The sequence below is a fragment of the Falco peregrinus genome, chromosome 7, assembly GCF_023634155.1.
Source record: "Falco peregrinus isolate bFalPer1 chromosome 7, bFalPer1.pri, whole genome shotgun sequence".
NCBI classification, from domain to species: domain Eukaryota; kingdom Metazoa; phylum Chordata; class Aves; order Falconiformes; family Falconidae; genus Falco; species Falco peregrinus.
Genome location: NC_073727.1, coordinates 51,221,556 through 51,245,656, shown reverse-complemented (window position 1 = coordinate 51,245,656; position 24,101 = coordinate 51,221,556). Strand labels below are relative to the sequence as shown.

Sequence of the window (24,101 nt, the reverse complement as noted above, 5' to 3'; positions counted from 1 at the left end):
ACTCAGCTGCACATGGAATTAGTCTTAAGTCTTGCTAATTCTGAAGCCCAGCAGTCTAATTTCCAAACTAAAAGCATGTTTTTTTCTTTTCTAACTGGAATCCCACCATCTGACAACCGATTTGTTTTCATATGAAAATATTTAATTTCATTTTCCTTATTGCTCTTTCTCCTACAATATTGTTTTTTTTATTTTACTGAGTTTCTGCTAATTTTTCTTTACTTACAGTAATTTCCCTTTCTGATTTTCTCCTTTCTTGAAGCTGACCTTCAGTGGAGAAATACCATTATAGTCTCCTTGACCAACTGTACTAATCAACACTCCTCTAGTGTTTTCCTTAAACTATGTGAAGTATGCTTTCTCTTTCTCCATTTGCAGATTTGCTCACCAGAAGCAAAGGCTATAATCTCAACCATTTACTGACTGCTATAAATATTGATATGCATTCATGCTTTGCAGAGGACTTCAAGACTCTTTGGTATTTGCACTCGGTTCTAAAACCACTGAAGAAACCTAATTTTAAATCTCTTCAAAACATCATCATCCTAAACCGGAAATTTTTATGCTTTAGCCCACCCACTTGAAATCCATACCACTTAAACAGTAAATCCAATACTTACAAAGCTGCATGTTAACAAACTGAAAATAATGCATGATTTGACAGCAAGGACCCTATAAAAATCAATTTCCTTATTAAGATTTTTCCTTTTTCTGTATTATATTCTTCTATAGAACTATCCTATGTGAGAACTGTTGATTTTCTTTAGCCAAGAATTGTATGACTTAGGATGATGTATTTTATTTTCATGCCTCTGCATGCAATGTTAATTTTAGCATAACAGTACATAAACACTATTCTGATGTGGATTTGAGATACCACCAATATGCATGCACAGCTTCTGCTCCCAAAAGCTTACAAGTTAGGGACCAAATGAAAAGAACTGCAGAAAAAAACAACTGTTGGAATCTAAAGATCATAGACCAATGTAACAATGCCCCAGCAGAAGCAAAATTAAATGGAGAATGGATAAAAATACTTCAAGAGAGTTTATCAGAAAAGTGGGAGTGCCTTGAGAAGAAACAGCTGCCACCCCTACTGCTCTAGCAGAATGCACATTTCATTGATTCTCTGGATTCCTGGAGCAGCAGGAGCCAAGAACCCTAGAAATATAACAAATTAAACACAGAGGACAATTACTTAGCATAGCTTCCCACTTCTTCCCCACTATGGTATTCCTGCCTTTTCTGTGTCCGTGCTTCTGACATTTCCTCTGTGTGTTCTGGTACTTGTGAGACATTCAGCAACCTGATTTACCTCTCAAAAATCACCAGAAAATTGTGGGTTACTTTTCTACCATTTAGCAAATAAAATGAGTTCACAGAAAGGTCTGACAAGTACCATTTTATTATATCCATCCACAAAGTAAGTAGTCCGCAGCTGGATTCAGCAGCAAAGCAGAAAAGTGACTTCTGCTACTAACTGTTGAAGAGGCTCATGAAAACATACCACAGCTGGAATCAAGATTCAGATCTCAGCAGGTCCAACTCAGTTTTACTTAAGACAACATAACAGATAACTTGACTCCTATCCATTTTTTTTAATGTTATACTTTCAGATGATAAACCCATAAGGTTTCTCCCTGCACTGCTCACAGGGCAGAAGAGAGAATATCCTTCAAAGACAATATCCATCTTCTGTCACATAACCTGTCTGATACATGTCTTCATTCACTCAGGAGGAGGATGTTTTTGATGTGACTGATGAATAACCTTCTGGTTATGAAAAACCTTTATAAAAAAACGAAGTGAAATTTTAGGCAGTGATTCCACTCCCCCCACCCCGCTTTCTTCCCAGATATTGCAAAACTGAGATTATACTATGTAGCCCAGACTCAATTATCAGTAATTATAAAATATCCCTATACCAACACGCAACCTAGAAGAAAAAACAGTTTAAGCCGTTGCTACGTTCCCATTGCCACTTATTTCCACCTCAGCTGTGCAAGTCAGGCAGAGGGGAGAAGAGGAAGAGATCACTAGACATGAACAGGTCCCAGTCAAGCTCCCCCACCTATGGAAGCAAAACTGAAATACAAAAAATAGCCCAGAGTATGAATTTTGAAAACTGTAATACCAATAATCCCTTTTTCTTTTACTGCCTAGTTTCTGTAAATAGCATCGATTTGCTGAGCTGCTGTGGGCTGTTGGTACTGTGGATGTAAGTGATGCACTCATTTCAACCCAGTACCCCAAGCAGTTCTCCGTAGCACCACTTTTCTATGCTTTTTTTGTTTAAATGCTGTTAATGTCCTCTAATCATTTAGCATCCACCTTATAATACAGTGTAGAAGCATTCATAGTTTCAGTTTTGCAAGCCACTTCACAAAGACTTAGATAATACCTTTAAATTTTGCTGTTTCCTTCTACTAACTCATCTAAGAAAGTATGGGGGCGAGGATCAAGTCAGACAAAATAAATTTGCTGGCAATTTTAAGCACACACACTCTGAAGCGCAAATAATACGAGGAACCAATACTTCTCAAAGCAACTTTAAATGAACAGCTAAAATTCCAAGTATTGGTAATAGTAAATGCCACTCTTGTCTTAGTCTAATTTCTTTGGAGCTAGTTCTAAGGTTTCACAGAAACAGTACCCTGAGGCTACCAAACAGAGTTTCAGCTGCATCATTAGTAACAGTTCAGGAATTTGTTAGAACTTAGCAGCTGTTCAACTACTGAATCACCAGCAGAAATTTACTATTTTCCCTTGCTAATTTACAGGATTCCTGCTAGTGATATAAGATTATACCAAGGAGTACTAAGCATATTTTTACTACTTTAAACAAAAGTCTAAATTACTGCCATTACAGCAGTACTTCTTTTTAATTAGTTCCTCCACCATAACCTAATAGTTATGATGAGTAAAGATTTGAGATACATACTTAAAAGGATCACAAGGAAACATTTAAGCCTTAAGCTATATACCCAATATAAAGTATTTTAGGGGAAAATATTGCACTCTTTAAAGTATGACATGTCCTTGAATACATATTTTTAAATCTAGTATCAAAGTATTCAAGCACTTATAAGCTTCCCTATTCCTTTTCATAAGTTATCAAATCTAAGTGGCTAGGAGAACATTAATACATGCTTCCAAACAAGCTTTGCAAAACACTGGTCATCAGTTCTTACTACTACAGCTGACTTCTTGAGCACAACTGAAGGTTAAACAAGCATAAGTGATGTTCATCACTTGAGGCATTTGAGAAAGCACCAAGTCCATCTTCTCACATTTCAATAGCATTGGTGCTGACAAAGAAGTCACCAGGTCAAAGCCCAGCTCCCTTCAGAGAGAAGGCAGGCCTGAGCTGGGAAAACATTTACATGTGACCTGAAAAAAAAAACCAGTTCGAAGGGCCATAACACCTTATTTGTTTTCAAAAGAAACCTTCAATGCCCTCCTCCCCCTTCAGAAGCAGATTTGACAAGTGTTGTAATAAATATTACATGCACAGAGGAAAGTTGAAATCAATAGCAGGTTAATGTTTATTGAAACAATACAGAGAACCATTTTTAATAGCATTACTTGAAAATAGATCTAATCTAGCAAAGGAAATTCAATTTACATTTAGAGCAATCAGATTTTGTTTTTTCACTCCAGGGATTTGCTGCAAACTCTGTCTCTCAAGATGTGCTTACTGTACTGTACTTAGCAGAAACAGTTTAGCCTTAATAAGCTGATAGTCTGCACGGGAGCATGGATCAACTTATTCTCATTAAGAATGTAAGCAGCTTTCTAACAGCCTTCTTTGCTGTTCAGCCTATGCCAGAGAAAGCAGGGATCTCTCCTCTAAACCCCGTAATTTATGAGTTTATTCAAACCCGCCAAATTGTTTTAAGTAAACGCCTCTTATATTTGAAAATTCCCATGGCAACTCATTTAGTTTGGCAGGAAGGCAGACCCAAATTCAATCCTTTTATCCTCCAGCTAAACCATTACAATGGTAATTCTGCTCTGACACTCTGAAGAGACTGCTAATTACTGTACTCGGGTCCCTAGACAGATTTCCCATTCAGATTAAAATGGTTGTGCATGGCAGAGAACAGTAGCAATACCTTTGTGTACAGGAAGGGATGTACTCTCATATTGTGGCTTTTTTACAAGAGTGGCTCCATGACTGCGAAGGCGAAGAATCTTCTATCAGCTAAGTTGTGCAGAAGAAACATTAAGGGAGGAAAAAACCAAGGAGCATGACAGCAAAGCAGACAACTGAACCGCTAAGTTAAGCGTTTTGACTAGCGAAGATATTTAGTCACCTCTCAAATGAAATTAATTAATCCTCTGCTATCACTATTACATACTGCATGTAACAGTATAAACTACAGATCAAAGAACTACACAAAACACTACTGAATACTGTGTTGTGTCATTATATTGAACGTGTAAGCACCCAGTGTCTCACTGTCACCAGAATATCTCAATTTTTTAAGTCAGGCAGGTCCTTTTACAGTGTTACTTATTTTGAGAAGGGTGTGTGTGGGTTTTATGACAATGATTTTTCCCCCGTCATTTTTAATCAAGAAAACGTGAGGGAAACTAATGACCACTCCCTTGCTTTTCTGCCCCAGCTGTTCCCTCTTCCATTGAAATGCAAACAGCAGCTCAATGTTGAACAGAATAAACATTTGCTGTCTCTGGACCAACATTTAATGTATTGCAAAAGCCTAAACCCTGGTTTAATTTTGTCTTCTGGGAATGAAGATTGTGGTCTCACTATCCTTCCATAAAATGCATTTTCTTAGTATTCTGAAGTGGAAGGTAACTTTTGTTTTTGAAAAAGTAGGAAAAGGGGAGGCATGGGTATTCCAAATGTGTACAGCAGCTGGAAAATCAGACAAGAGAACATCCTCCCTGAGATGAATTAAACAAGACCAACATTCCCCCAGACTATCAACTTCCAACTCATTTAGAGAAATGTTCTTGGAAGAATCTTAAAATACTTGTCAACTGTTACAAGTGATCATAAAAACAAGCGCTAAATCTTCAGGTAAAATCTGATTATTGTTTCCTATATGTACTACCTTCTTCCCCCCTTAATGTGGGGGAACTACCCTACCTCAACGGTTTAGCATGGTTACTGAAAACAGGAGTTGCCCAAAAGAAAGCTAGGCAGAGACAGCAAATGCACTAGATCATAGTGGCTACCAACTTATGAACCCTTAATTATTTTTTCTAGTATAAACCTCTTTACTAAGAGTTCTGGGCACATAAAAACAGGTTTGTACCTTTTATTACTTTATTTTTAAATCTTCCATAGTTCCTTTATAAATAACCTACAACTCCTCAGTGTTAAGGGATTCTCTCTTGATAGCTCGGTTAGCTACTGATGGAGTATGTTAATGAATCTGGATTAGTTTTGATCAGCCTGCATTTCAGGTTCCACTAAATATTGTAGCTCCATCCAGTGGAAGAGTCAGACAGCATAAAGACAGACATTTGACCAAGTACTGCTAGATCATTTTGGCACTGAATTTGAGGAATTCTATGGCATTTAACTTGGAGAACAATGTCCATACCAGTGAGCTGCACATGGCTGGTTTGCACAAGGGCTTCATCAGTGAAAAACGTCACAGGTGTGTGGTTAACCAAACATCCATTTTATAGAATCATAAACTAAGTGGTATGGCCATGGCTGCAAAATTATCTCATAACCCTTTTCAGGAAGGTAATAATGTATTCAGAAAAGCCTCCCTCCCTTTGCAGAAGAACCAGGCTGAGATGCACTATAAGGTTAGGGGTACTGTAGTTGACAGCGCTGGCTGCAATAGGTCCTTGCTTCAAAGTAACTGCTGAAGCTGGGAATCCTTTGGCTACAAACCTGACCTCCCTCTTTCTCAATATTACATTTAACAACTGATCTATCTTGAATGACTTTTCACTTCCTTTCACCTGTATACCCCTAAGATTCAATAAATGTGACTACTTCTATAAGCTTATGCATATTTACTTCCTCTCCTGTTTATAGGCCACAGAAGAAACCCATTTATTGATATGCCTTAGTTAAACCTTTGTAAACCCGTAAATGAAAATGACTTCTTCACTTTTACAGAAAAAAAAAAAAAAAAAAAAAAAAAAGAGGTTGAGGCTGTTGTCATAAATGTATTGCTAAAACTTTTCTACAAGGTTCAGAGATACATGAATACCAACGCTTCTCCCACATTTATCCAATAAAGTCTTTTGTTCATTTGGTTTTGTTTAACACTCCATCTCTTTCTCAGCTTCGAGAAATAAAACAAAGATGCCACAGATATCAAAGATGCTTGTAAATCACCCCATCGTTTTATTTAGTCGTTTTATGCCATTTCAATCATAATGAGGCATAGTGCTGTGCCTTTCATATGATATAGTATGCCCAGGACAATCTCATATCAGGGTATTACATTGATTTGTCTATTCAGAAACCAAACCACTGCAGTTAGGTACCTCTTAGTTGGAGTTTTTTATCCCTTTTCGTGAAAGCTGAAGAACCACTAAATTCAAGTAATTTATTTCAGTGCTGTATTCTTCCCATTTTTTCCCCATTTACACTTGACTTTCATTTGCTTCACTTACTTGCTTATTAAGCTAAGTATTTAACCGACATTTCTGAAAAGCAAGTCAGTCAGTGAAGAAAAAGAACAAACTGTTGAATACCAGCTTTGGTCAAGTTTATGTTTTCTACCACTGACCCTACCTGAATTGCTTTTGTTTCTAGTCATCGTGTAGCATCACTAAGGATTTCACTGATGAGATGAAATCAATTAGACTCAGTACTTTCTGAGTCATTTCAGGGAACACAGCACACAAATCTGAAAGCTGTTTCAGATACATGCCCAGGACAAGATGACAGCAAGGAAGGAAACAACAGGTGTGAGTGTAAGAGTTACCCTTACTAATAAGCTGTTGTAGGAAAAATGCAATGAACTGTTGCAGGAAAAGTTATGACCATTGGTGACAGTGTTTTGAAAGGAAAAAATCTGAAATGTATCTGGAAAAAGACAGACCTTTCAAAATACAGGACTAAGGATGACTATCCTGTTATTTATAAAACTAAAGCACAAGGATGAACTTTTCACCTTTTCTACAAATACTTAAGTTTTGGTCATATCACTATTTCTTTTAAAGCAAGAACACTTACAGTAAACATCACAACAACTTTTCTTCCTTTCTCCAGATGGAAACTTATCATAACTAGTAAAGAACTAGATGTGCAAAAATAAGACACATCCACAGAAAATTACACAAAATAGAAACAAAGCCAACTTTTAAAATGTTAGAAACACATTAAGCAATGTATTTAACTTTAAAACATAGTCTGTTTCCTCTTTTCATCTAAAATGTCATAATAACTGACATCTCATATTTGTTCTCTCCAAGCATGATTTTAAATTCCATGTTAGCTCCATTCGTAACATCTGAGAAAGTTAAACTCAGTAACTTTCATTTAAAAAAAATACTTAGGTATTCTAAACTTACTGCATTTTTGTTTTAAGAACAGATTATTTCTAAAATCCTACATGCAATGACAAACAAGAGACCCAAAGATAATTTTATCATGAAACATTTCTAATGAAATACAGCCATATTGTTAAAAACATCTTCTAAGTGTAGGCTGACTCATCTAAGAAAGCAGTCAGACCCATCTGGCCCAATTAATGAAGCAGAGTCCTTATCTTCTACAACTAGTACCAAAGAATAGGTACAAACAGTCTAAAGTAATGTACTTTGAGATGCAAGGAATATTTGAGATGAAACCATACTGATGCATTAATAATGCTTGTCCAAATTATATTAGTTTTTTCTTAAGTGCCTGTTGCTGTTCTAGAAGACTGTTACATATCTTTATACTCCTGTGAAACATTCAATGCGTACCTATAGTGTAGCATCAAACACTGCACATATTCCTCTACATACAGTGTAAGTACTACAACCAGAATAGAAGATCAGCTCCTCTAAACAGGAGCAACAGCGCAGAAACCCATACAAGAAAGCAGCTCTGTTAAGTATTTGGTATAAAATTTCTCTTTAGCACATCAAGATATTGAAGTTTACATGCATATTACATGCGAGGTACCAACAATGCATACTACATGCGAGGTACCAACTATGCATACTAAATGTAGTATGTTCCCAAGTACTGCATACAAATTATTCTACAGACGAATGAGTGCCACTTCCACTCTAACAAAAGCTTAACTTCAAACTTCAACTATAGAAATATTGTTTGCCTTCATTTAAACCAAGTAAGAATTTGTGGCTGGTGTTATTACTTAATATTTTAATAAGGACACAATTTCGTTTTCATTTTGGGGTTTCTGATAATTTCCTAGGCTGAAGACTATAATGTACTCTTATATTTGGCAGTTTATGACCAGAAAGCTCCATTTGCCCTATTAAGATGTTAAATAACAGATTACCACACGCACTTCCCCATGTTGCTTTGGGGTTTTTTTTTTGGTCATTTTTAAGTATTTGTGAACAGTTAATCAGCCCACCCGGACAGTTTCTGAAATCACAAGATGCCTTCATATTTTGTATTGCAGTGAGTTTGCTCTTTTTTCTTTGGTTACCCCATAAGCTACCAAACAACAACAAAATCTGGTTTTGCTTTAGTTCTGATGATGAAAGTAGATTATCTATTTACTAAAAAGGTTCAAGTAACCTTTATCATCATCTGTGCCCCCAGTTTTAACCTTTCTGGAAGCTCTTATTTCAACAGTCTAAGATTTATATGGATAACATTCAGAAAAGTGTAACTGCAAAAAGAAATTAGCTTCTAAAAATATCATTAAGCATTGTGAAGAAGAAAGATCTTCAAAGGTGATATTTGAAAGTTTCCTTTGCCCTTTTTAGTTTGAAACAATTTATTCTTGCATACCTGGAACACTTCTTGCTGCTACTTCCAGTACCTACTTAACAGACTAATTTTCGGAGGGTAAAAACACCTGCTGTGAAGAAACCCTTGAAACAATTTCCTGATTCACAGGGAAGTGCATTGGCCTAAATCTCCACTGCACTACAAAATACGTATTAAGTACCATACATATATGTACCATACATATATGTACCGTACCATAGAACAGCAGCAGAGAAAAAACACTTACTCTACTCCCTACCACAAACTTCTTTTTGTATGTTTTGCAGTGCAGTACATAAATTAACTATCCCTCCACACTTTAAAGAGAATATAACATCTGAAAACATGTTACAGTAATGGTTAAGCAGTCATTTCTGGGAAATATTATCCATAGAACCATCATAGTAAACCAACAATTGATAAAGGTATTTGCTCAAAAATCTCAATCTACTGACATTACCAAACTATTTCGGAAATTCTATTTTGCAACAGAAAAACTTTCCTCAGGGAAGTTGTCTTCAGAAAATTATCTGTAAAGGAAAACTCTCACATAACCTACAGAAACAGAACTTAAATAGCATAAGGATGAAGTATACTAATGTTCTTAATGAGTTATCTTCTCCAAAGAACACTACTTTCTTGTAACTTTTTATTAACTATGTAATGCAGAAGAGACATATGGTCTTGGGAACTACAAGCTCCAGAACACATTTACAGCAATCTCTATTTTTTCAGTCAGGAAAATCTTCACAAGTCTTAAAATGACATAATTCTTCTAGGATTAAAAAGTCAAAACAACAAATCAAAGGAATAGCATATTTCAATTATGGTACATATTTCTTTCTACAAAAAAGGTCACCTTCTTTCTGTGGCTAGTGTGACACTTCAGAAACCAAAATCAGCTGACTATGCTGTGGCAAGAAACTCCATCTTCATCTTAAATGTCCAAGTCATTCTCGAGAGCAGGAGATTCAGTATTTAAAAATCTGAATCAGACACGAACCTGACTGACTATGGAAAAGAGTGTGAGTGGCTTTTCTTTTTAGCTTCCAAAGGACTGTTGAGAAATTAACAGGACAGTCAGGACAACTGGTGCCGATTGATCCTTTGCATATTATGAAGGATCGTCCAATATCTAATTATTCCTGACATGAAACCATCATTGCCACACTTTCCATTACTGGCAGCATATATTGCCCAGGGAAAGCAGCTGGAAGACATCCATGACAGTCCCCAGTTCCAGGATCTGGATGTACGAGCCTGTACCAATTTGCAGCCTACAGACTTGTGTTATTCCATCTCAAGTGAGGTTCACCTGTCAGAGACAATAATTATCCTTTGCACAAAGAGAAAAGACAAAATAGCATCCCTTTACAAACACCGTCCAGGATTTGCAACAGATCTGAAAACTTGGAAGGTTGACTATTCCTTCACAAATCGCTCAAAATCTGGCATCTGAGGTCATCTAAGCACATGGGTGCCAAGAGACCTGAGTCTCAGAGTCAAAACAGCTGCCCGACTTACTGAAAGATTCCATTTATGTTCAGCGGGTGAAATTTGCTCTGAGAAGGAAGTGGCATAACCTCCGAGAAGTCCAACATTGCTCTGTTAATTCTGCATGGTAAGTAGGAAATGGATGTTATTTTTGTAAACTTCATCCTGAAATTTAGTGGAGATACAATATTCAAAGCAGGATCAACCACATCCTTTGCAAAAAGACAAGAGTCGTCATCTACGAGTTCATAGTTTAGATACGGAAAAACGTGATGCTTTATCTTTTTTTGTTTTGATGTTTGAAGACAGTGCTTCTCTGAGGATTGTTGGACATGTGGACAGAGAAAAGTCTGCTCCGAACTGAGAGTGTCTCTGGCCTACGGGGAAGAAATGAAAACATATCCAAATCCTAAATCTGACGTAAATACGGTTCTTAGCACTTTCCCAAAGCAATGGACCCACAGATGCTAGAGTTCAGATAAAAATACTTTCACAGGCAAAAAGTGTAGTTGCTCAAACCACCAATCTTTTCAAGATCCATAGATATATTTGTCATTATGTGCCCATACATGAAGTAGCAGAGATGCTGGCACCAACAAAAGACACCCTCGAAACCAGGAACCAGTCCTGAAATCATAGCAAGAACAAAGATTTATCTGTTCTACATTTGAAAGTGGCAGAACAGTACAACAGACTGTCAGTCTTACTAGGGAGAGTAAGAGGTAATCTCAAGAGTAAAACTCAACTGGTTTACCTACAAGAAGACAAGGTAACGAGCAAATAACATAGCAGAGGCTTTGGTGCAAGTCAGTACATAAAATTGTTGAGTGTGCATAGAATACAGAAGTAACCAAAGCTGCTCTTTGTGCATCTTCTGAGTTGCAAGTGTGAAGTCTGGTTGTTAACTGCACAGGCCTAAGTGACAGGCCGGTTCATATACTATTTTATGAATTCTTTTCCCAGAACATCTTTTGAGGAGGCTGCAGGACTCTGCAAGGATTCCTAAATATCAGTTGTTGCCACTTTCTGAAAGCAACGTTATTTGAGATGATGCAGCAGAACATAATGTATAGCAAAGATTCTGGGAGGTGGCAGAGAGCCTACAGAAGACCTAGGAGACTACTTCCAAAAGCAAGCGTCGACAGATTCATGCACCAGGGTACTGTACTTGAGGAAAGTGCTCATTACTGAGACGAGAGGCAATTTCGCTCACATCGGAACCTTCCGGATTATGAGCACTCTCCAAGCAGGATGTTACTCTGGTTTTAAGACATTCTTCTCCTCCCTTACGCAACTGTGCAGAACTAAAACCTACAAAAAAGGACAGGAAAGCTATGCTCTTGCTAGCATCCCTACGATGCCACACTTCAGGTATCACGAGAAAAGTAAGGCCCTGCACTATTAACACCGAGTACTTCTTGTAGGAAAAGGAACTCTGACTCAAATCTTGATCAGATCCTTTTATTCTTCTGGATTGACAAACACTGATACAAGTGTAGGAACAGTCACCTAAAACAGTCACAATAATCTCTCTTTTCCAAGAAACTCAGTGGAAAAACTTAAGTTTAACCACGCCTCCTTCAACCTTCCTTCCACGTACCATTTTTTGTCCCTCTTAACTGTGGATTATGTCCCACACAGGACAGACGATGTTTACTGTCAGAAATGAAACGTATATCCATGTTATTTTAAGGAAAAGACACTTTTATGACCAGAAACACAAAAATGCTCCTTAACAAAGTTAAGGAAGTGTAGCCATATGCCTGAGGTCAAAGCCAGATAAGAGAACTGGTCTAATTAGTAAGACACCTAAAGGATGCCCTGTAAGTAAAGTGTGAAGGTATGTATAGAAGAGCATTTCAAAGGATCATTTGACAAAAAGATTCTCTTCCCCAAAAATCCACAGTAAACAATTTCTTCTATGCTTTTAAGTGTATTATTTGTTTGGATTGGTAATACATGCTAATAATATTAATGCTTTAGAGGAATACAGACATTTACCATTTAATTTCTGTAACTACAACTCTCAGACTTCTTCCTGAAACTACATGGTAATGTTCTAAAGACACTTGAAAACAAAACCTCATTTTTCTACTTTTTACATAAGCTTCCCTTGAAATACAAGATGTTTAGACGAGTCATAAAGGAGTGATATTTACTGCTCTTATGCCAGTTAAGGTTTCCTGCCAATAAACTATTTTAATTAAACAGGATTCTACTTGGACACTTTTGTGAAAGACATGAAAGTAAAAAGCAAAGTTTATAAAAACCCAAACTAATATCAGAACATCAAAAGGAGTAAGTGTTGGGTTCCCCCCCCCCCCCCCCAACCTAATACAGCCACCTCCATCAAAAAGAGTTTGCTGAATCTAGTAAGAGAAGCCATACCTTAAACCACAGGTGCTTTTCATTAAATGACATTTAATCATATCTAGTTTTCTTGGTTCCCCCTCAACCTTAAAACTGGGCTGAAAGGATATATGTAATTCTCATTTTGAACAAAAATGACTGAACAGATTAAAATGCAGCAAAAATAAACAAAAACAGCACCTAGATTATATTGGGGATTATGCCTCAACTACATCCTCATAAAGTTGTCTTAGCAAAGCTTTCTAACGTTTCCAAATCAATTCGAGATTTTTAGTAAAAATCAGTTCCTAGATTTCAGACCTAAACCATTGATTATAACTATCATATCAATAGTTGTGCATCTTACTTCCAAGTTCCTAAAAGTAAGACTAGAGTTTTTAGAAAATCCTGTATACCTCAGATGTACAAAGTGCTATTAATTTTAATGAGATTAGTTATTGGACTTGCTTAGGATCTTTAAAAAAAATCCCAGCTACAGTAACTAGTGAAAGAAAGTAATATTTAATAATGATTAACACTTATATGTTGGGACTGCTACAAACAGATTACTTTTAACAGCTGCAAAATATATAGAATGTAAATTATGGCATAATCAGAATAAATGGCACTATTTATCAGCTTTTGTGTCAGACACGCTTCACTGTTTTCCAAGCACTGCAGTATGATTTCCACAGCAAGAAGAGATGACATTTTCTGAAATGGTACTGTTAAGAGTCTCTTTAAGGCTGCCCAGTTGAGCAAGACTCCTAGGTAACTGCAAAACTGCTGATCTTCCCATTTACTTTTTTTAGGAAGACAAGACATATCATTTAATACCTGGTTTCCTAAAGCCTTAAAGCACGAAGGCTACACAGCTGGATGGAGCTATTTTAAAAGTTCCTCCACAAAAATATTTCAGTAATACACAGAATTTTCAAGAGGGCTTGTGCAACAAAAGCTTTCAAGACAATTTAAAAATAATTCTACACTGAAATCAATGGAACTATTTCTTATTAGCACAAGTTTCTGTACGAATGCCAAGAACCCTTCAGAGTTCCCCCATAATCTCCAATCTTATAGGACAACATAAACTTTGCTCATTCTTCTGTTTTAAGGACCACCTGCAAAACAACATACAGATTGCTACAAAAGAATTAGTGTTCCAGTAATGAATGTTCATATATATCTAAATGTAAATGTATTTTTTAAAGTAAATACTTACCCCTCAGTATTTTACAAATTCGTAAGGAGTTATCTCCACATTTACACATAAGGAAGTTAACATTTATTTAAAGTGTATCTTTGGTAGCGTAGTAGAAAACTAGTGTTTCTATGTCCAGAGGAATTTTAAAAGCCTTATTTTTTATGTGTTTCTTTCTTAAAGCCAATTGACCTTTGGATGTTTGTAACAGATTGCCCTGAAGCTTTTCTCACTGCCAAGCCATAAAGCACCTCTTTGCAAAGTTCTCCACCATACACTAAGACAGAAGCTCATACTGCGAGGATCACTGAAGGAGTCCCTCTCTGCAGCCCAATTACCTTCTTTGGAAATCAATCAGCAATTTCAGGAATGACTACTAAAAGACAAATGCAGGCCTTGCTTTTGCAGACTTAAGAAAAGCCAGTTTTCTTACCAACACTGCAGCAATAGGTCTAATCATTCCAAATGACAAGAAATATAATTAACTGAAAAATCAGATTAGCACATTATTACCTCCATGTACCCTATGTATGTGGGTTAAAAAAATTGGGAGAAATTCAAACATTCCTCTTAGATTCCTTTGTCTATTACAATTTATCTTCCGAGGCAAAACAAGCAGTTATACTCTCTCAAACAGCTTTCTGGCACAATATGACATGAAGATCTCATTATTCAACAATCTCTGTTGATAGCACTGCTTTTGATTACAAATTGCAACAAACTAAGCAAGCAAGCTCTCATTTTAAAACTTGAAAATTGTTCCTTAAGAATCTAGCAGCTATAGGTCCTAAAAGCTCAGACCAACAGATAGAGAAAAATAAGGCCACTGACAGTGAAAAGGCTTAGCAAAGAACTAGAACTGCATACCTGCAACAGTTCCATTCGCTACAGCATTCAAGTGCCTTTGACTACATATGACAAATCTCTACTACTACTTCTAGTTTCATTTCACCTTTCCAGATGTATCATTTGCTCGCGTTGGTACAACTATATCAGTATAGTCACTATGGTTCCCAAGAAAGCCAGGGTACTCAAGGTTTAAATTTTGTTTTGAAACTAGGACACACAGTGAAGAAATCCCAAAGAAGCCACTTCTAAGATGAGAGCATAGCGGTGTATGCAATCATATGACTGAAAATTAGTTTTCATCAAAATTACTACAAATTAACTTTGTAGTAAGATCAGCCAACTCAAAATGGTAGTTTTGGAGCTTTGGTTTTTCCAGTCTCATGAAAAAAGATTTGCAATGTACAATTTTGGAGACTGTTTAGAAAAGTATTTATCAAAGGTTGGATCTATTTATTTATAAACAAAGCAACTGAAATTCTTAGTATCTACATCTGTGTTGGGTCAAAAAGAAAACTTCACATCTTCCAATCCACTTACAAGAGGTTGCAATATCAAAAGACCGGACATAGTGTTAGAGATCCCTGACTTCTTCCTAAAATTTTCTGGTGTCCAGATTTCCTCCTATCCAGTAATTCCAAGTGATGTGAAATTTAAAACACACTTCACTTTCCTACACAAGTTGAATTTGATGAACATAACTATGTACACAGAAGTTGTGAAAATACTAAAAATTAGCTCACAATGGTAATACTGAAAATATAGAAGGCAGTTCTGTTTTCATTAAGTTGTACTTATTAATAAAGTATGTTTGAAAATTAAGGCAGAACTTTTAACACACTTATTAAAATACATATGCTATTAAGAAAAAATAGAGTAAGAAAATAGCATTTCCAAGAACACACACACACAAAAAATTACTGCTTGATGGAGTCTTAAATGCTTCTCATTAATAACTGTCTTCCAAGAAATGCACCTTTCCACTAACATCTAATCTAATCTTTTATTTTCCAGGACAGTTTACCACACTCAAGTTTAAATTAAAGTATGTAAAAAATGGCCCAGTCCAAAATGATGCAAGCTATTTAAAATAGTTAGCTCCAGTCTCTTATATCATGCTCACCTGTTTCTCCTACTAACAGGTTCCAGAACATTTCCATATTAAAGCTTTAGCCTACACACAACTTAAGAAAGAAAGAGAAATCTTATTAGTCCTTCACTGGAAGCTCAAGCATTTCTGTACTGGTTTTAAAAAGAAACACTTAAGTTTTCTATTGAATAGTAAGTGAAAAACCCAGGGCACTTTTCCAAAGGTTAGAATTTTATGTGTTATGACGTCAAAATAGAATTATGTGGAGCAACTTGAAGACTATAGTCAGCATTAAACCACAGATGTTTGTATGACAAGCTTTATTTTTGTATAATTAGAAATCTACGTTTCAAAACTAACACTGGCAATAAAGAATGCTTTAAATAGTCTGAAATGGGAAATGTTTACTGGTTGCTTTCCTGTTACCTCAAACAAACATCTTTGCAATGGCTAAGATCCCTCCAGAAACACTGCCAAGATGACCCGTACATAAAGTGATTTGACCTCTTAATATAGTTTCATTAATATATAGTATAAATATGTGTTAAAAGTGCAGGACAACAAATTTCTACTCTTTATATTATGTCTCCCCAGGAGTCACAGTCCTATAATTAGTATTTCTTCCACTTAGGTACCAGGCTGTGATTTCAAAAAAAATAAAACCAACCAACCAAAAAAGCTGCAACTAGAAATGAATGATAAGGAAAAGAATGCATGGATAATTCATTGCAGTTTGCTTGTCATCTTTGTCAAGACATCATCTTTTTCAAGACAGACAGACAAGCAGAATCAGAGCCTCATGCCTTCTTGCATAAAGGGAGAAATACTTTAAGAAGATTTTATATAAAGATCCCAGCTTACATGTTCTGCTCTAGAGCCATCAACAGAAAACGAATAGAGAGATGCGAGAAAAAAACCGAGAGACTACAAGAAACACTGGAAAAATAGCCAGGAATAGAGGAAGCAAGTTTAAAAAAATGGGACGAAGAATGAAAAGAAGTTACAGATACCACAGAATTAATTACCATAATAGGCCAATGTCATTTTTTCTTCCACAGCTATGTCTACCAAAAAACAAATAGATTAAGCACATTTCTGGAAGACAGACAAAACCCATGCAGAACCTAATTAGAGCTTCTAATCAATGTATTATCCTGCTTTGGAAGGGCATGTACCCACTGAGTTTCAGGCAACAGAGCTTCTTTGTTTCTCTTTGAGAAGAGACTATTTTCTACATTTCCCAAGGTCTTTTTCAGAAATTACAATCTACTATTTCTCAAGTCATACATTTGTAACACCTTAAACAAATGGAACAGAGGAGAGTGATATATAACTCCAGTAAATATTTTGGAGAAGGAGGAAAAGGGGAAGAGAGCCAGGGTATTCAACACTAACTGTATATAGACACAATTAACTGATTTCCCTGGGTTCTAGAAGCCATCAAAGATGTCTAGAAGAAGATTCAGAGTAACAGCTGGATTAAGCCACCTAGGATTAACTGCTGGAGGAGCTTCTTTCTCCCATTAGTATAAGGAAAGCTGTGGGAGAATAAGAATCAGTATCAACAGCTACCTAAGTTATAAGCTAATAAAAGTAGACATTCACATCATTTTATCTGACTATGACTACATGTCTAAATTTTTAAAACAATTAACTGAAATATCTGAGAGTATTGATTCATCCTTAATTATTTGCCAACTTTTTGAATACAGAAAGTTGAAAACAAATCTATAATCATTATATGAAAAAGCACATTTTATATCCTCTTTCAAAATCACTCTCATGAACAATATTCTGATAAATAATATTAGTTTTCTCCTTAGTACTGCAAAGATCTTTCAGGAGAGTTAAGGAATTTAACAGAGTTTAAACAAGTTTTTTAATCCAATGAAATTGCAAGTCACCTAGATATCTTGTAGTAATACGGTCTCAAAAAGATAATTTCCATCAACAGACATTATTTTGGTGGTAATGAACCACTGGTCCACCACAATAGACAATGATGCAGAGAGCTGCTTCACACTTGCAGCTGGCCTGAAATAATTTTGCTAGTACTCAATACTAGTGTAAACTCAAAAATTTAACATTGCAGTAACATATCAAGTACAATACGTACAATAAGTACAATAAGTACAAACACTTCCTACGCGAGCTGCTGTACGAGTCCTCCTCTTTACAACTCAGACTCACATTACAGTAAGACTTAAAATACATACCAGAATGTACTTGAGGACTGCCCAGTGTAACTAATTCTTTATTCAACTTGTGAATAACTTGCTGAAATTGCAAGTACTAGACATACTGGACACTGAAAAACAGAAGAGGAAACCCTACATACTAGCAGGCTTTCCTCTTTTGTTTTCTACTGTCCTGTTATGCTACACTGAATTTCTGATTATTTTGTTCTCATGCTGTCTGCAGGTGAACATAGTCAACTCACAGTTCTACAGAAGTTTAAGTTTATTTAAGGGTGGTCTGCTGCAATCCCGTTTTTCCCTGGCTGTGTGTTCTCATTCCGTCACTTCTGTCAGTGCTAAACCAAAACTGACTCCATAGCAAGTCAGCTAATCCAAGGTTAAGCTCTCCACCAAGCAGACTCACTATGCGGTCAGATGAAGGCCAGTACTTTCTGATGCAAAAGAGGAAGCAGGAACAGCAAATCACGACGGAATGGCAAGACTGCAGCAGCCCTTGGTTCATACTGTCACGGAAACTTTAAGTCTGCTTCACACTTCTAAAAATAACACACTATCACCTCTCCTCCACATCAAAAAGTTTACCACATGGTATCCAGCAGTCACTCTCAAGAAGTTTGACTGCTTCATTACCCTACCTACAGAGCTTCCCTTTGATCGTTTACATGACATGCACTGTGAGAGACTTGCATCTGAAATGACAGACAGATGTACTGCAGGAATTTCCTAAAAAGCTTTCAAGGACAGCAGCGTCCTTTTTCTGCTACTGTATCACTTATTAAATTTCATAATTTTAATTGAATAAGCAGCAAACAATGGATTGCACAGCATGACCAACATTTCAACAGGGGGACTATAGAAGGCGGCACTATGTTCTCACTTGTGAAAGCAAAAATGTAAAACCAGCACATCATGCAGGAATGAATTAGAGCTATTCAGGGAAGTCAAACTCGCATGCAGAATTTATTGTGGCTTTTTAATGGCTAAAACAAATGAAACCTTCTTCTAGTATCTTTCAAATTCCAAGCTATTGCAAGTCTTAGCTACAGGGCAACAAATTCTGTAAAGCAGTACTACAATATCCACTTTTTTTTAAAAAACTAAAGCACGATGAAAAATTATTAAATCAAAATTGTTTCTTTTCTATCAAGTTTTTGGTATGGAATTCACTGCACACAAAGTTCTCAGGGTAAAAATGAAGACATCCTTCAATTTATTGTAAAAAGTTGAAAACAGACCACAAGGGAAATTTACAACTGCACTTATAAGGAAGGTTTTAGAAATGTACTTTAATTAATAAACAAGCCCCACCTCATCACACTTGCTGAGGGCAGTCTTTGGGAAAGAAATGCTTTTAACTTATCCAACTGAAAAATAAAATATTCTACCAATACTACTGCCCCTTCGTTATATTCTCTCCTGCTATATAAAGAAATGTATATAGGAGTAACTAAAAATAGAAATACCGTTAAAATAACATCCTAGTAACAGGGAGAAACAGGACAGTTAAGAGAGTGCTTACATATGAAGCATCACTATGACAAACGTTCCAAATTGTATTTCCCCCATACCATATCGCTAAATTTAAAGATATTTAAGTCTGAAAAGTCCGAAGTCACTATTAAATGCAATAACCAGATGTACTAACAAAATTAAGCAATCTTCTACTTCTTATTTCCCACTCATCGCAATCTTAAAATTCCATTATTGTAGTGGCAAGTTATATATGCAGATTTGACAGGGAACTTCACTGCAGCTGTCTTCAGACAAGATGCAGGCAGTAACCAAGTAAAACTAGATTCCCCAACGCAGGAAGTGCAATACAAAGAATGTGAAAAACACTGATTTCAGAGCAAATTAGAGTAAGTTAAGCAGAATCCAGAAATATTATCTTTTTTCTAGAAAGGAAGAATGTGGAGTCAAAGGAAAAAGGGGTAAAAGGTATTTGCCTGAAATTTGAATTCTGTTGTATGTGCCTCATCCTATATAAAAACAGTTACTATGATGACAAATTAGTAATTAAAGAGACCTGAAGAATTGTATAACGAAAAGAGTATTCTAGCCAAATGTGTTTTCCAGAGAGTTTATTTAACACTTCTTGGAACATTAAAGCCTTACACTCATTCGTACTGCCCAGGACCTCAAAAAAAAATTTCCAAACCCTTAAAGACACTGTAACTTGGTACAGCGCCTATTACATTTGTCCCCTTACACAGGCTCTGCATTATTTCATACATTATTTTTTTCTTACATTCTGCAGTGCATATTCCAGAGCATCTTTTGTCTTTCCTTTCCAAGAGAACTGCCCACCCTTACTGAACTCTCACGAATAACAAACCCTCAAAGCTCTCACAATGAAGAGAGATCAATAACCTGTAGGATTCACTTTACAAGGCGGCATAAGGCCGGTACAGCTCAATGTGATCCCAAAAGCCTGCAGACTGCTTTATTCTTCCTTTTTTTCTTTGGAGAAAAACATGAAAGAAGCAGTAACATACAATCTTGCAGGTCCAGATAACGACCAGTAACTCACTGAACTATGGGAGGAGGAAAAGAATTAGTCCTAAAGAACCTGAAGTAAAGCCATAATAATAATAATAACAACAACAACGACAACAACAACAACTACTACTACTACTATTATTATTATTAAAGTTTCATACCAAAGAAATGGAAATAAAATAAAAAGTAATAACAATTAAAAAAAAAAAAAAAAAGGTTTTGGGCTTTCTCCTTAGGGAGATAAGATGGCTTGTTCAGCCAGTCTGCCTCAAGTTGTCATTTTTATTTCTACAGACAAACTTTTGACTATACCACCATCTTAGTAAAAATCCAAGAGCAAGTGAAAAAAGTAATTAATAATTCACATCCACAAGAAAAACAATCACTAGTGATCTAGGTTCATAAAGATGAGAAGAAACACACTTTACTACTGAAACAGCCTCTGTTCACCCAAGTACTTTCACATGGAAATCCATTTTAGAAATGTACCTATTTGTGCACTGTTGCTATAAAATGTAATTAGACTTTTTAATATCTTGAGTATAAATGTAACTGATGATTCCAATAAATTAGTAACTCATTCCCATCTCTTAACACTAGCTTTGCTTTTCTGAAATGTATCCCAGAAAACCAAAACATTGCCATTATATGGCAAGAATGACACCGAATCTTCTCTCCTACATAATCTCAAATTTTATTCAAGTTGGACAGAGATAAACCAAAAATATATTAATATCTTTTTATCTATTTTAATCCTCTGTCATTCATTTGGAAAACATTAATAGTGGCAGGTATTCTGCCATGTGAAGAGGAATTTCTGATTTTACATTCATACATTTTAGAGCATCTTTGGAATCTTCCAACATCCAGTTTCCCACATCTTATTATAATTAGCTAGGATTTCTTTTTTTCCTTGTGCTTACCCTGATTATTTCAAGGTTTATGGCTTCCTTCATGGAAGTTTTCAATTCATGTATTTTAATCCTAAACCAGAATTTTTCAACTCTCAAACTGCCTGAAACCGTAATTTGATTGAACAGCCTTTTTCGATACTAATTAAACAGATGCAAAAGGTAGTGCAAAAACCAAGTTCACCTATATACTAATTCATTAGTATGTATTACACATGCCTGTTTCAATGAGACATAATTTTCAGAAATAAGAGCCAATGGACCTTTAACTCTTGCGCATGCAATAAGCACTGCCCGAATTTCTTATGCCGACAATACATAAAGATGTTAATGAAGTGAATTGACAAAATGTTTTTCAAATGATGCTGTATTTGGACAATAGTTAGCCCTCTGTTGACTTTTTTCTAAAGGGAAAAAAACCTTTCTGTAATCAGGATTATGGAGCTCCCTCCAACTGATTAAGGTACTAAATGAGGCAGAATATTCTCAAGAAAAAATGCTGACTGACACTATCACAATGAAGAACCACTGATGTATTCATTCTTTCTGGAAGCTCAAAATACACCCAATCCACCACCTCCAAAAATGAAGCATAACACAAAACCAGACAGAGTATACATGTTAGTACTTCAGACATACTGGGGTTGTGTGACCTATCAGGTCATCGTGAGCATGACCCTTTAGTCCTATTATCCAGCAATAAGAGGGAGGTAGAAGAATCAACAGATATTTGACTAAATTAGTTCTGTATTACATGGAAGTTTGAGTTGTGAGAATTTTTTTAAACTATTTGCTGCACAGTAACTAAAGAACATAAGGGTTTCAAATTTTGCCCATATAGTCTCTTTCTTATTACTATTTCTGATCTTGACTATAAACACAATATTATGTGCTCAAGATCTCTTTAGTAAATGAATAAATTCTGAACATCTACTTTCTCTAGTTGTCTTCTGCTTTCAGATTGACACTGCAATGTGAAGAGGACCAAATTACATTTTTTTCATACTTCCTGCTTAATATTTTACCATATTTTGTTAATTCAAAAATTAAGTCTCTTTCCTGATCTGTGGTAACTTCAAAAAATGTCTTCTGACACCATTTGTCACCACACGTTCTCTCAGTGCCATCATCTATTAGCATTCACTAAACACCCAAAATCACTAGGTCATTTTAGTACCACCTACTATTTTCTTTCACAAGATCATCTCCATTTTTCCTCACAATAAGGAAAATTTTCCTCCACTGAAAAAGATACAATTTATTTTTATCATTTTATAATGGCACAAAAGTGGTGGTAAAAATCAGCAGAAGATGCAAGTTAATGGCATGGGATGCACTATACAGCCACACTGAGTCACTTTGATTCGAGTGAGAATACAGAGCCAATCTAAGAGAAGGGCTCTCACAGGGTAATTCTGGTCCCTGCAAAAGGCTCTAAGTCATCTAGCTGGGCAGAAGACAGTTTATATTATCAGGAAATGAGAAAGACAACCCATTTTCTAGTTTCACTATGTTTATTTTTCCCCAGTATACTGACAGCAAAGTTTTTTGATATTGTGTTCCTGAATTGCTTTGCTCTTTTTGGAAGGTGTTCAATGTGATGATCAAAGAAAACATACCTTCTTTTCTTAAAGTATCAGAATCATCTCAAAGCAAAACTTAAAAGCATGTCGTATTTCCCCAGCCTTAAAGTGAAGTATCCTTATACTGAAAGAAGGTGAGAAAGCTAGTGTTTGAAACAGTTCAGCATTGCATTTTTAAGGTGGTAAGAATGTCCTGCATCTGTATTTAAAATGAGGGAAAAAAAAGATAAAAATCTATTAAAAATATTACTCTGTTCTGAGGAATAATTTGATCCGGGATGAGATGTTTTAAAAGTTTGCTAGAGAATTACAAAATAGTATCTAAACTTCATTTCAGGATGCTACTCCACAGGTTTACTCTTGCTGCAGTATTGCATTTCAGAAGTAACTTCTGGAAACAGAAATCAAAGATTTGCGTACAAATACTTACTGCAGGTATCAGTAACTTTTTCACTTCTTCAACAGCCCTCTTCAGCTTTATTTCTGCTCTGTTCTGAGCATCCTCCACAGTGATAAGTACATGTAAATCTTCATTCAGGTGTTCCCAGTTGGGCTTGCCTCTGTTCTGTTCTTCCTAAAAAAATTAAAACATGGAAACTATGAAGTACTGTTACATTCTGTATAAAACAATTACATATACATTAGACACATTCAGTTTTTTGAATAGCACAAACTATTTTCAGCAAGATGGGAAACGACCTCCATACTGTAGAAATTGTTTTATGTGGTTACTTAAGAAGAACTTGGGCTTTGAAATATCTTTTGGGGGATTTTGTTTGTGTTTTGGAACCACGACTTTTTTTTTATTTTTTGAAGACTATAAAACAAATGTGATTTCTTAAGAGTACCTTTCCAAACCAAGCAAAGTAACAAGAACATGAAGTACTACAAGCACAGTATTGCTTTCAATATTATTTGGAGCCTTTCAAGGCTTAAACTGATAAAATATACTGGTGGCTAAGAAACTTAATATTTTCAATAAAAGTGAAACAGAAACCATACATAGAAACTCCATCTGAATCATTCCAAAGGAC

General features: G+C 35.9%; 1 protein-coding gene across 10 annotated transcripts in view; it reads right to left on the bottom strand.

Moving 5' to 3' along the window:
- Positions 1-24,101, bottom strand: part of QKI (QKI, KH domain containing RNA binding) — a 159,285-nt gene that overhangs the window by 27,272 nt on the left and 107,912 nt on the right. For 6 of the 10 annotated variants that reach the window (XM_005230873.4, XM_005230874.4, XM_005230875.4 and 3 more), the window contains exon 4: positions 23,498-23,641. In XM_005230873.4, coding sequence (XP_005230930.1) covers positions 23,498-23,641 — 144 coding nt within the window. The remainder of the gene's footprint in view (positions 1-23,497; positions 23,642-24,101) is intronic. The other 4 variants (XM_055810560.1, XM_055810562.1, XM_055810563.1 and 1 more) reach the window with 1 other exon arrangement.